Raw genomic sequence first — 13274 nt, forward strand, 5'->3', positions numbered from 1 at the left:
GAATTTTTAGGAATATTCCTTAATTTCCAGAAAATATTTATAATTTTCAAGAATTTTCTATTTCTTTTTTCTTTTTTTTTAATATATAATTTCGACGAGGAATCCATTCGATCGGGATCCTAGTCGAATTATGGTCCCAAAAGCCCTGGTCGAAGCTACTTTCGGTCAGGTTGGTTCGATCAGAATCCTGACCGAATTCGGTCAGGAACAATTCAAATATGACCGAATTATGCTCCCTTTTTGCCTTGCTCATGGAGTAATTCGACCAGGATCATTCGACCAGGAATCCTGACCGAATTTGGTCAGGATTTAACGTTGACTTTGGGCTTTCTGATCAAATTAAGGGTCTTTAATTCTTCATCGAAAGTTTATTCGACCAGTACCTTTCGATCACGATCCTGGTATTAATTTAGGTCAGAATTTCTTATTTTTAACAGAATCCTAACCGAATTATTGGCCAAAAATTCCTGATCATGGGTTATTTCGACTAGGATCATTCGATCAGAACTCCTAACCGAAATTAGGTCATGATTTTTTTTATTTTTGACCATAATTTTTTAGGTCGAGATTTTTGATTAAATTTTTTCATCTTCAATCAGGATGCGTCTATGGGCGTTGTTAAGGGGCTTTCCTTTTGGCCCATCTCTACCTGGGATTTCCTTTTGGCTCATTATTTATCTGGACTTTTCTTTTGGCCCACTATTCCAGAATATTCTGGAAACTATAAATATATATTTATTATTATTATATTTGATTTATCCAGGAAATTTCTGGAACTTTCTTGATTTTGGGCTGGGCTTTTAACCTGTTATGACTGGCTGGTCTGCCCTTTTTACTGGCCCAATGACCTGTTGGGAGTCCTATATAAGAGTGGGGGGAGTGAAGTGGTTTCTCACACTTCACTTTTTCATTTCTAAACTCTCCTTTCAAAATCTCCTTCCGCATCCTTAAAGCTTTTTCCGGGGAAATCAGCCTTTTCCGGCCACCTTCTTCCTCCTTCCTCCACTTCAAGCTCTACTCCAACCTCCATTAATGGCTGGAAAAGGTTCAGAAATGGCAACGAAGATTGCTCCAGCTTCTAAGATAGGTAAGGACATTAAAATTCGCTATTCTTATATGTCGTTGATAGATATAATTAATATTAAGGGGGATGAATATCCATTCGAAACTCATTTAGACTCCTTTGATTATTGTAATAAGTGGTATAATTCAAATGCTATTAACAAACTCAACGAAATCTAGAACGTTCGTCCCCCTCTTAGAATAGTTCCTGCAGAAAGTGGTGACCGTACATGCCATTGAAAGCCCGATAATTTGTTTGTTTATACAGACGCCCTTACTGCGGAGCTTAGGTTTCCTTTCCACGAGTTTGTTTACACTTTGTTAGCTTCCTCCCAATGCCTATAAAAATATTCTTTATTTCATGGTTTTGTGTGGTTTCCCTCTTTCAGTTGCTGTGTTTAGGAAAATTTTCCAGTGCTATAACAGTGCCCAAAACTCTTATGGTTGAGTTTATATTATGCAAAGGCCCAAGTGTAAACAAATTTTTAACACTGCTTCAATTCCTGATAATAACCAACACTGAAGAGACAGTTTTGTCGGGATTAATTGGGAGAATGAAGACCGGGGCACAGTTTTTAGATCCCCCTTGGGGAAGGTCAGTGATGATAGCCCCAAATCCATTCACCTAACTCCCGAAGAGAATGCCATATATAATGATTTTATAAATAATAATGGTGAAACTCCCAGCTGGACTCTCTTAGAGGAGTTTTCTTTCATCCAAGTGGGCTTTCCTCAATCTCGTTGTAGGGTATTTTTTCTTCCCTTCTTATTTTTATTTTCTTCATGCATTATTGACACCAATTATTTTTTTTCCCTTGTATTTGTAGCCGCCAAGGAAATCAATAATAAGAACTTTCCTGTCATTGAGAAAACACCAAGAATGAAAAAGGCCCGGCTTACGGGGTTGGATCCCTGTGGTAATTCAACGGAGCCTATCTTTCTGAAGAAGCATAAAGAGCCCATAGTGGAGGCTCCTTCTGGGGGGAACTGAAACCCCAGATGCTCCTGCTACTATAGCTACTAGTGTTTTCCAGTCTCTCCGGGGATTCCATCGAGGGGATTCCGTGGTTGGTTCCAGGAAGCGCGCATGAGATTGGTCTTATCACTATGTGACCCCTAAGGACTTCACTGATATTGTGGATGGTCCAGACTTGGAGAGGGTAAAGCTTATGGGTGCCCATTCTCTAGCCTCGGTAAGGGTCTTCCCCTTTTAACCATTTTATATATATATTTTAAAATTTCTTTGTTCTTATGGCTACTTTATCCCCTTTCCTTACGTCCTTTTATTTTTCTTCTTCCTTTCAGTCTAATGCTTATTTCCAAGCAGTTGTGAGACAACTGAGTCCTGGAAGAAGGCCTCGGATAACGCGACTAATGCCCTCAGAAGGAAACAGAGGAAGTATGTTGCGCTGGAGAACAAGATGAAGCACAAGGCATAAGAGTTAGGGGATGCCAATGCTGAGCTAGTTACTCTGAAGGCTGTGAAGGACAGAATCATTGATGCTTACTTGGACACGGATGAGTTTGCTCAGTCCATGAGAGGTTAGGAAGAACATGGTGTTCCCTGGATTTTTCAGGACTGGATGGGACACGGCCCTCGGGACCGTGAACGAGACTTGTCCTGATGTTAACCCGATGGATTACATGTGCCCCGATGATGACACCTTACTACAGAGGTTCCGTACTTGCGTAGTCGTCTTAGATGATATCCCTCAGGACTAGCTTCTTCCTCCCCCTAAGTCCTTTTATCGACCCGCATAGGACGATGTCGCCCCTTCTTCTAGTAAGACCGCTACTATAGAGACTTCTGATGAGAGAGAAGGAGGCGATAACATGGATGCCGATGGCACCTCTGCTCCTAAAAGTTTTTATTGGCCCTGCGTGGCTTTGTTATTTATGATTAGAACTTGTAATAGTCTCTTTATTTATCGAACACTACATTTTTATATCCGAATTTATGCACTTAGTTTTATTTATTATAACTTTATGTATTGTAGGAACTCAATACCACATATTGGAAATTTTATAAATTCCATAATCTCTTGGGATTCATCCCTTACACAATTCTTGCTAAAACTAAAACTTGAAAATAATAGTCTTATAAAACATAAAATTCTAAGCAATCAAAGCTTTAAGGTGCTTTTCAACCTATTTGCCACTTTGACAAATGAAGATCTTTCCAATCAGACTAATACAAAATAGACTTTCGGGTTTTGAGTGTGCCAAGTTCTTTGGACATCAAAACGGTCCATAGTTTCTTGCTTCTAGGATCCTCTTCCTTGAAACTTTTAATCTTGTATGGTCCTTCCCAATTTGGGCGAGTTTTCCCTTTTACCCCACACCGGAAGCTTCCACCTTCCTTAGAACCAAGTCACCTTGTTTAAAAAACCTTTCTTTTACCCTTAATTTATAGTAGAAAGAAGCCTTTTTTGATGTTCCTCAATCCTTGCGTGTGCTTTGTCCCGCACTTCATCTATCAACTCCAGGGCAAAACTTTGTCCCTCTTCATTCTCTTCAGCATTATACGCTTGGATTCTTGGAGATGAATGTGATATCTCCACTGAAATGACCGCTTCTACCCCATATGCTAACATAAATGGTGTTGCTCCTGTAGTAACTCTACATGTGGTCCTGTAGACCCAAGTATTGGAAGTATTCCATCCACCCAACTACTCCTGGACTTCTCAATCCTCTTCTTTAATCCATCTAGAATAATTCGGTTTTCAACCTCTGCTTGCCCATTGGCTTGGAGATGTGCTCCAGAAGTGAACCGTAACTCAATCTCATTCTCCTTATAATACTTCTTAAATTCATCATTATTGAATTGTGCTCCATTATCACTCACCAAGATTCGGGGGATCCCATATCTGCACATGACATCACTACGCCATAGATTGGATTCCGCAACCCCAATAAACCATTACTAAAGGCCAAAAAAGCGTTGCTAAAGGCCGAAAAAAGGCTATGGCGACTCTTTTTCGGGGTTGCAATTTTAGGCGTTGCCATAGAATTTTTTGCAACCCCGGTGACACCTTATTGCAACCCTTGTTTATCCGTTACAGAAACGTGCTATTACAACTTTAATGGGGTTACAATAGGTCTTGAAAAGTGTTACAGTAGGGTTTGGGCTACCAGTATAATATTTATGGGCCATATGTGGGGCCCTTTATCATCTATGTCAACACACCTATTGCAACACCTTTAATGTTGCAAAAAAGAATTTATCTGCATAATTTAGCACCCTATTGCAAAGTACTAATATGCTATTGCAACACCTGAGCTGTAAAAAAATGAATTATACTTTTCAAATACTTGATTTCCCATAAATTCAACAACATTCATAACCAATTCAATTCATCCAACCAGTCTTAACTACACATCCAACCATTACATTCTGTCCAACCAATAATTACAATCCATCACACCAAAATATAACTTAAGAAATACAAGTACTCTTGCTAAGAACTAAACGTGCAAGATAACGCAAAAGCATATAAGTCTTTGAAAAAAACATAGAAGAGAGATAACAAATGGTCCAAGTGCTTCGACCACCGATAAGAGGAGTACCATCAGCTCCTCCTGTGTCACCTGAAATTGTCCCACAAATCTGAGTCATGTCAATGTTCAACCCGGGGTTTGCTTCAAGTAATTTCTGCAGGACCTGTGTTGGATCAAGCAAACTTTTTCTAAGACATAAAAAGAGACTATCGTAATTAAAGCTTATGCTCTGCCCTTGTTTTTTATGGGCTCTTACCAGAGGTTTTAAACGTGTGATCAAGGATAAGAAGTACACACACGACCATCACGTCAAATATGGTCATCTTTCTCAAATATATTTCAGGTTTGGTACATGTTTAGTCTCTTTTTGAACGTTGAATAATAAAGTTTAGAGAACCTGAGAATATAGAGAATACTCAACTGTCAACACCTAAGGTAACTCAGCAAAGATTAGAATGGAGTTGGTAAGGTTTTTATTGATGATAATCGCAAGTCTCGTCCTGGTTTTGCACAACTCATGTGCTCATGTTGTTCATTACCAAGGTAACATCTAACTTCTACTAGCTAGAGCTTACTCCTCTTAGTCGTAGATACCTAAAAGATTGACGTAATATATCTTAGCTCATAAATATCAGTAATATTTGGTTAGTAGGCTTGTCAACAACCACAGTAACTGATTTATTGCTAAATAGTGCATAAAAACTTCACAATTAGTTAAAGTTACCTGTGCCTCTTCATTAGTACCGCTTGCAAGGGCTTCAAGAACTCTAATTCTTGACTGATATCTTTCCTCACGAGCCCTGAACAAGTTATTTTGCTGCCGTGCAGAATTCAATATAGTAATTAGACTCGAGCATTGAATATGAATTACAAATTTACAACTGACAGGCTCTGTTACATTACAATTCTTAAGTGGTCCATAATACAAACTTAATAACATTACAGTTCTTATGTGCTCTGCTTGAGTGGACATACGGCGCTCTATCTCTTGGATGACTTTCCTTAATAGGCATGCCACTCGCTCAGAAAACAAAACTGATATTAGAAAAAACACGAATGAGATATAAAACTAATTTTTGAAGACTTCTGATTTAAACACCTAAAAGAACAAAATAAAAACCAGCAAGTCACAAATCACAATGGTTTTCTGCAACGATATATAGTCTTCAGTAAAACCATTATCATTTCAAATATTAATATACAAGCTTAGGTATTGACAAAGTCACAACAAAAAAATACAGGTGTTATTTGTTAACCATGACTTCCATGTACTGCATAATTTTATGTTCATACAGAAAATTTTATTCAATTTCTTAGTTTGCCTGAATAAATTGGTTTTTCAACATAACCACAGCTGGATTGGTAGAAACAACTACACAAACACATACACATGTTTTTGTTAGAGAGAGAGAGAGTACGTGACATGATGGGATTAAGATCAGCATGTTGATATTGTGAGTTCGATGAACCTTTCCGTTTTTGCTCTTCCAATATTGTAGGTATATAATTTTCTCCGCATGGAGAAGAGTCACTGAGTCCATACGGATCTACTATAGGCTTCGATCCCTGGATGTTTGGGGAACCATAAGTAAGAAAAAATCGGGACAGAATTTAATGATAACAAAGATAGAGAGGGAGAATAACAAAATAAAACATTAGCCTATAGGCATCACGTTTAAATTTGTAATATAGGCAATAATACCAAGTTAATATAATGCAGATAATTTTACCTTTTGAAGATCATGAACTTGAAATCTAGGAAATGCCATCTGGTCAATAGCAACAAGAAACCTTCCAACATTTTCTACGCCCAATTTTGAAGGATGATCAGAACCTCTTAACTAACGACAAAATAAAAGTAGGGAGAGAACAATGAGAACCTAAATTATAAGAACAATACATGCAAAAAGGTAAAGTGAAATCATCTAACTACCTCGCTAACTGAACCAGGTCTCAATTTATTCAATAACCTACATAAAACACTACCATCAAGCAACAATGCTCTCAATTCATCATCAGAAGAATGTACGGGCAATTTCACATTAGAAAGTGTTGTATTAATCCACTCTATCAATGCTGCTCTCTGCATTTCTGCAAAATCAATTTGGAAAAAGACATCTAACTTATAAAAACAGAAAATCAGAGAATAATATAAGGCAAATCAGTATTTCACATTTCATTCTCACCATATTTAGGTGATGTAGATTCCAATACATCATTCCGATTCATTTTATGAATTCGCAGCTAGGATTCAATCATGCTATTACAGTACACATGCAGATAAATGATATTTTCAAGTAGAACAGCTATTGTATTATGCCTGACCAATTATAGGGACGAAATGGGCAGTGTTGCTCGTCAGCTTGCTATAATACAGATAAATATCATGGCAGCCAAGACTTTGGTATCTGCAGGGAAGTTCCAGTGATTCAGCTACTACCACCAATGCCAGACACCTACATCATCTAACACCCCGTATATTTCAACATTTACAGCAAAGTTGTTATCTGCAGGGACGTTCCAATGATTCACCTACTTTCAGCTCATTTATTATAACACTTCATTTGTTTTTCCTTTAGTATCAGATAATATAGTTTCTAGTTTCTGATATAGCTGTTCAAGATCAACAATAATTTGAGACTATTCTCCTTTCTGCTCAGAATAAAAGTATGATTTATATGACAAATGAATATCTAACTCAAAAAAATATCACCAGGAGGAAAATTCGATATATTCAAAAATTCGATAAAGAACTAGAGCACCCTTTTAATATTTGTAACACACCTCGAACCTAAATACAGTAGAAATGTTTATGTCATGATAAGAAGAAATGTAGTAAAACATTAATAATAAAAGTAGCAGTGGTTTATGTGAGGATGAAACTAATCATACCAACTCAACTTCATTTGTACTCAAAGAGAATATTGGTGCTGCAAAATGTACGTCAGCAGAGAAAGAATTATGGATCTTAATGATGAGACTATCCAAAACTTCCATTTCCTGCATAAAGTATGAACATACCAGGTCACTCAAGAGTATCAACACAACTACAAAATACGAATAAACACTTAACAATAGTAGTAGTTTTTATAAGCTTACCATCATCAGTGAACTCGACAAATTCAAAGCGAAGAGGGGAATTTGGATAACCACAGATAAGACAATTGACAACCTTGTATACAAAAAAAACATTTTGGGGATTTAATTAGGAATAATCCCCAAAATCAAATGCTTTAAGTCTTGAAAAATATAATCGAATTTTTTTGGCTATTACTCGATCAATTGGGTATTAGTTATTACTTAATCAATTACGAACTCACCACTACCATCTTGAAAATCTGTAAAAAAAGAAAAAATAACAAAGTGAAGGAGATGGAGAGAATGAAATACACGAAGCGAGATAGATAGACAGAGGGAGAGAGATACACAATAATTACACACATATCAAGTGAGGATTATACCTTAAAATCAAAATCAAACTGAAAGTTCAAACCCCAATTGAACCCTTGAATCCCAACTCACCTCGGACCATAATTTAGATGGAGGGATAAAGGTAGAAGACCTAATTTGGATAGAAAGAGAGAAGAAGATAAGAGTTAGAGTGGGGTGTACTGATTCCCCCTTTTTGTTTTTGGCTCTCAATGAAAATTTCATTTCCCGCCTTATACAAGACTTAGCCGCCCAGCCCCAACCCAAAATTCAACCACAAGGCCTAATATATTTAATTTTGCATTATTTAAATGAAATTTTCAATATTTTAGTCTATAATATTTTTTAAATTGCACATATTATATTTATTGTAATTAATTTATTATAATATATTTTCATAAATTCAAATATGTTACATACTTTGATTTTTTAATTAAAAAATTATTTTGGGAGAATTTAATCAATATTTTAAAATAATTATTGAAATTTATTTAATTAGTTTTAAACAAGTAAAAGAAATTTAATATTTATTAAATATTAAAAAAAAATAGTTATTTTGCGTATATTTAATTTCTACAAAAGTCCATAAATTAATTTATTAAAATCACTTTTAAAAAAATAATAATTTTGAGTTACATTAAAGAATATATTTCAATTATTATATCATTTCTATGTTAATTATTAATTAGTTAAATTAAAAAATCATCTTTAATCATCTATGTCATTTTGGTAACACATTTTGACTATACTGCAATATCAAAAAATAGGGGTTGCGATAGAGATGGGTTTAGAAGGCTATTATTACACTTTTGTTTGCAACCCTAGTGTGAATGGTTACGGAATCCAATCTATGGCGTAGTGCATTTTCCCACAGGAATTGAGCAACTTGCTTAGTTGTAATCTTGGCCAAAGGCTTAGCTTCAATCCACTTAGTAAAGTAATCATTTGCTACAATCAAGAACTTTCTTTGAGCAATAGCCATCAGAAAAGACCCGAGAATATCCATTCCCCACATAGCAAAAAGAATTGGAGAATTGATGGAAGTTAACATCTGGGGGGGCTGTCGAACAACCGGCGCATGTTTCTGACAGCGATCACACTTCTTCACAATCTTTGGAATCAACCATCATTTCTGGCCAGTAGAGGCCTTAACTGGTTATCTTATGTGATAGATCTCTGCTCCCCAAGTGTTGCCCGCAAATACCTTCGTGTACTTCTTCGAGAGCTAAACACACCTCTTCAGGTCTGAGACATCTTAAGTAAGGAACCACATAACATCTTTTGTACGAAATTCCATCAATCAAGGAATATCTCAATGCTCGCACAACCAACTTTCATGCTTTAGTTGCATCATTCAGGGCTTTTATTGCCGTTCACGGCTTGTACTTGATGTCGAATTCTCCCAATTCTATGGCCCATTTAATTTGTCTCACACTAGCTTTCGGAATGTGAATAATGTTTCCAAAGGCTGATTTGTTAGTACATCGATCTTATGAGCTTGGAAGTAAGGACGCAACTTACTTGAAGCCATCACCAAGGCTAAATTAAATTTTTCAATAGTCAAATAATTCAACTCTGCTCCATGCAGAATCTTACGGACATAGTATTTGGGTTTCCGGATTTTAAGTTCTTCTTTAACCAACACGGCGCTCAAGGCATTTTCTGAGACGACAAAATATAAGTACAAAGTTTCATTCAAGACAGGTTTAGCCAAGAACGGGGCTTGAACTATGTAGTTCTTTAATCCTTCAAAAGGCTCTTGAATTTCCTCGGTCCATATGAAATCTTTTACTTTCTTCAAGGCTTTGAAGAATGGCAAGCAGTTGTCTCTAGATTTGGAGATAAATCGTCCCAAGGCAGCAACCCTTCCAGTGAGTTTTTGAACATCTTTAATAGACCGCGGAGGATCCATGTCCAAGATGGTCTTTATCTTTCCAGGATTTGGTTCAATCCCCTCTTGGAGACCATCAATCCCAAAAATTTTATAGATCCCACATTGAAAGTACACTTTACAAGGTTTAACATCATTTGTGATATCTCAGAACCTCAAAAGCTTCCCTCAAATGGGTTATGTGATCATTCTTCACAATACTCTTGACTAACATGTCATCTACATATACTTCCATAGTTTTTCCAATAAGATCTTTAAAAATTTTATTTACCAACCTTTAATAGGTAGCTCATGCATTCTTGAGACCAAACGCCATATCAAGATAACAAAAATTATCAAAGTCAGTGATGAATGATACCTTTGGGATGTCATCCTTATACATCTTGATCTGATTGTATCCATTGAATTCATCCATAAAGCTTATAATTTCATGACCAGCGATCGCATCTATCAATACATATATCCTTGGCAACGGGAAACAATCCTTCGGGCATGCATCATTCAGATCAGTGAAATCCATACACATTCTCCATTTTCCATTAGCCTTCTTCACCATTACAGGATTTGCTAACCACTCTGGAAATTGTATCTCTTCAATGAAACCAGCCTCCACGAGCTTCTCCACTTCTAGCTTGATTGCTTCCTGTCTGTCTGGGAAAAAAATTCTTTTCTTTTGCTTCATGATCTTTCGATTTGGATCCACATTCAGTTTGTGAGTGATTAGTTCCGGTTCTATACTAGGCATATCAACATCATTAATCCCCGGCTATATGTCAAGAAGATGTGTCAAAGTGTTATTGATGGCAGTTACCGCACCAAATTATTCAAAAAAGTGTACTTTACTAGTACATATATATAACATTTATATTCTATGAAGTATCTGTTGAAAATAGGAGTTAGATAACTAAAAGGTATTGTAATAAAGTTCATCCAAGGTGTTGTTAAACAAGTTGTTTGATACGGTTAGAATACTTAGGGTAGGGTAGTACATTTAAACCAAGTGAATACCTTCCACCTTGATAATTTATTAATTTCATTGAGTTTATTACTATATTTATATATAAATGGATAGTGTCTATGACTTGTGTATTCCAAGATCAAGGACTTGGAGTTACTGGTTCAAGGTCATGTGTTTTAAAGGGATTAAGAGAAAGTTCAAGAGTGTCCTAGGAGATATCCTATAAATATTATAAAATATAATCTCTTGCTGATTTAAAACAAGGTTTTTCCAAATCAAATCTAACAACATGCCTTCTTTTTTGCCTTATTATTAAAATAACAATAAATTTAAATAATAATTGGGGGCAAATGAAAATGGTGAGAAAGAAGTGATGTTCAAAAAAAGGGGGAAACAAATATTTTATTGATAGAAATAGTATAGGGCATGTAGAATGGTGATTTATAAATAAGGCCCCATTAAAGCCCTAGTTTAGGCAACCATCCAACAACTTCTTAATCGAGCAAGAAAGATTAACCTGCAGCCCTCAAAAGTGTTATACAACCCGAATGAGGCCAAGTTTTACACCAACCGAGCCTTGTTTTACACAAATTGAACCTTAAATTTGTAAGTATATTTTCAATTAAATTTGATTTTTTTCATCTTTTGATTCATGTGTGTTTATGTATTTGACAGATTATTTGTGCACTTGTGTATCTTTGTGAATTTATGTGTATAAATTGTTCGTTATTTATGTGATATATGGTTTTGCTGATATATTTGTGCTAATATTCTCGCAAATCTTTTAGTAATGTTGTTTTAAGTAATTTATTAGGACTAATATATGAGGTAGTTGTGTAATTTTCGAAATGCAGTTGAGTGCGCGACTGCAATTTTAGGTGTATATGAGTTTTACCTGATCTAAATAAATTCTCGAGAACAAATATATTTTGCTTCTTCATTTCGACTCCGTTATTTTTTTCTTTGACACAAAAAAAAGAAGAAAGGGTTATATAATGTAAAATAATAAAAGATCTGTAATTTTATTTGTAGGTATTTGTATACCGAGGTTCATAAAAGAAAACAATCTGACATGTATGCATTTATTGATCCAGCGGTCATTTGTAACCTCAACGATGATTTTCAAGCTTATATTGTCGAACGGATGAATACTGGCGATTCTCGCATATTCCTAATATCTCATTATGAAAATGAGTTCTAGCATTTTCATAAGTACAGATTATATTAGTAGAACCTGTCTCTATATTTTTTAAATTTCGATTTTGATTTATTTAAAATTAAAACAATTATCATTAGATTTTGATTATGATTCGGGAATCGGAAATATTCATTCTCAAACCCTTGGCTCATCCGACAAATTTTCCAAAATTGGAGCAGCATTAACGTGGTAATATTTATTAAACTATTTTTTATATATGTATGATGTCTATTTTATTTAGGATTTTTTTAGATTTGACGCTACTGCATACTAATTCTGTACAGAGCGGTTAGATCTTATAATGCTAAAAAGGGATTGGTCAACAATATCCCCAAGGTTAAGAACCTTAGCATAACTATTAATTTGGGCACATTTTTATTTAGTAGGGTTTTTATGTATATTCTTTCTATTTTGGGAATGATTGATTGTTAATTTTTTGTTGAATTAGGGATTCCCGAAACAACCGGGTGGATACGAGTGTGGGTACGTTGTCATGCGCTACATGAAATATATATTGGAAGATAAGGAAATGAAATTCATGACCAAGGTAATAAATGTACCCTTAGTTGCAATCTGTAAGCACCTTATCTATACGTAGTATGCTGATTATGCTCGTTTTGTACTCTGTAGTGGGCAGCTAAGACTCAAAAGTCCTACACAATGGAGGAACTTGATGAAGTATAATTCGAGGGTCTTCAATATGTCCAAGAGTTTTTTTAGTTTTCATCTGTGATAAGGGAACAATATTTGATCAGTACATTGTTGGATAGTTGGTCTTTTGGCTGGTCACTGTTTTGCAGGTACTTGTAGTCTGGTACTTGTAGTCTTGAACATGTACTTGTAGTCTTGATTTGCTTATGTAGTCTTCTACTACCTATTGTTGGTTGGTGTTTGATATGGACAAATTATGGATGAATTGTTGATATGTAAGAAATGATTTACTTAATTGGACTAGTTATGGAAGATGAAGTATGTAAGGTATTGTTGAAATGATCGTTAACGCGCTAATTCTAATTTTGAGATATATGCGACCATATTATGGATACTTTACAATGTTATAACTTTTGTTTTATGTTAGTGCTAGTTTTGTAGCTTGTTAGCTTTAATTTTTTTTGTATTTTTGTATCTTTGGAAAGTTTTGGTTTATGATCGGTGAATTTCAGTTTTGGTATGGATCATTTGTTAATTTGGCTAGTTGAATATTTTAATATTACACATCACTTAAAAATGTGCAAATC

At 35.3% G+C, this 13274-nt stretch overlaps 1 protein-coding gene across 2 annotated transcripts; it reads right to left on the minus strand.

Moving 5' to 3' along the window:
• Positions 1-4389: 4389 nt before the first annotated feature.
• On the minus strand, positions 4390-8064 carry LOC141706386 (kinesin-like protein KIN-14K). 2 transcript variants are annotated; one of them, XM_074509153.1, is made up of 8 exons: positions 7660-8064; positions 7462-7560; positions 6494-6651; positions 6291-6401; positions 5979-6126; positions 5504-5595; positions 5285-5377; positions 4390-4650 (listed from the first exon to the last, which is right to left on the minus strand). In XM_074509153.1, exons 3-8 carry the CDS (start codon positions 6647-6649, stop codon positions 4528-4530), a joined length of 723 nt encoding a protein of 240 aa, XP_074365254.1. In that variant the 5' UTR covers positions 6650-6651; positions 7462-7560; positions 7660-8064; the 3' UTR covers positions 4390-4527. The 2 variants fall into 2 exon arrangements, with proteins under 2 accessions (XP_074365254.1, XP_074365253.1); XM_074509152.1 differs by having other exon boundaries at positions 4390-4714.
• Positions 8065-13274: the final 5210 nt, after the last annotated feature.

This window comes from Apium graveolens, chromosome 2, assembly GCF_009905375.1.
Source record: "Apium graveolens cultivar Ventura chromosome 2, ASM990537v1, whole genome shotgun sequence".
NCBI classification, from domain to species: Eukaryota; Viridiplantae; Streptophyta; class Magnoliopsida; order Apiales; family Apiaceae; genus Apium; species Apium graveolens.

What these genes read in the sequence shown, in the direction of transcription:
- LOC141706386 (XM_074509152.1), bottom strand. Translation starts at nt 6,649, where the DNA reads ATGCAGAGAGCAGCATTGATAGAGTGGATTAATACAACACTTTCTAAT. An exon ending in AAGTTCATGATCTTCAAAAG is followed by an intron (nt 6,127 to 6,290) that starts GTAAAATTATCT and finishes CCAAACATCCAG; the next exon opens with GGATCGAAGCCTATAGTAGA. An exon ending in AAGCAGAGCACATAAGAACT is followed by an intron (nt 5,378 to 5,503) that starts GTAATGTTATTA and finishes TCTGCACGGCAG; the next exon opens with CAAAATAACTTGTTCAGGGC.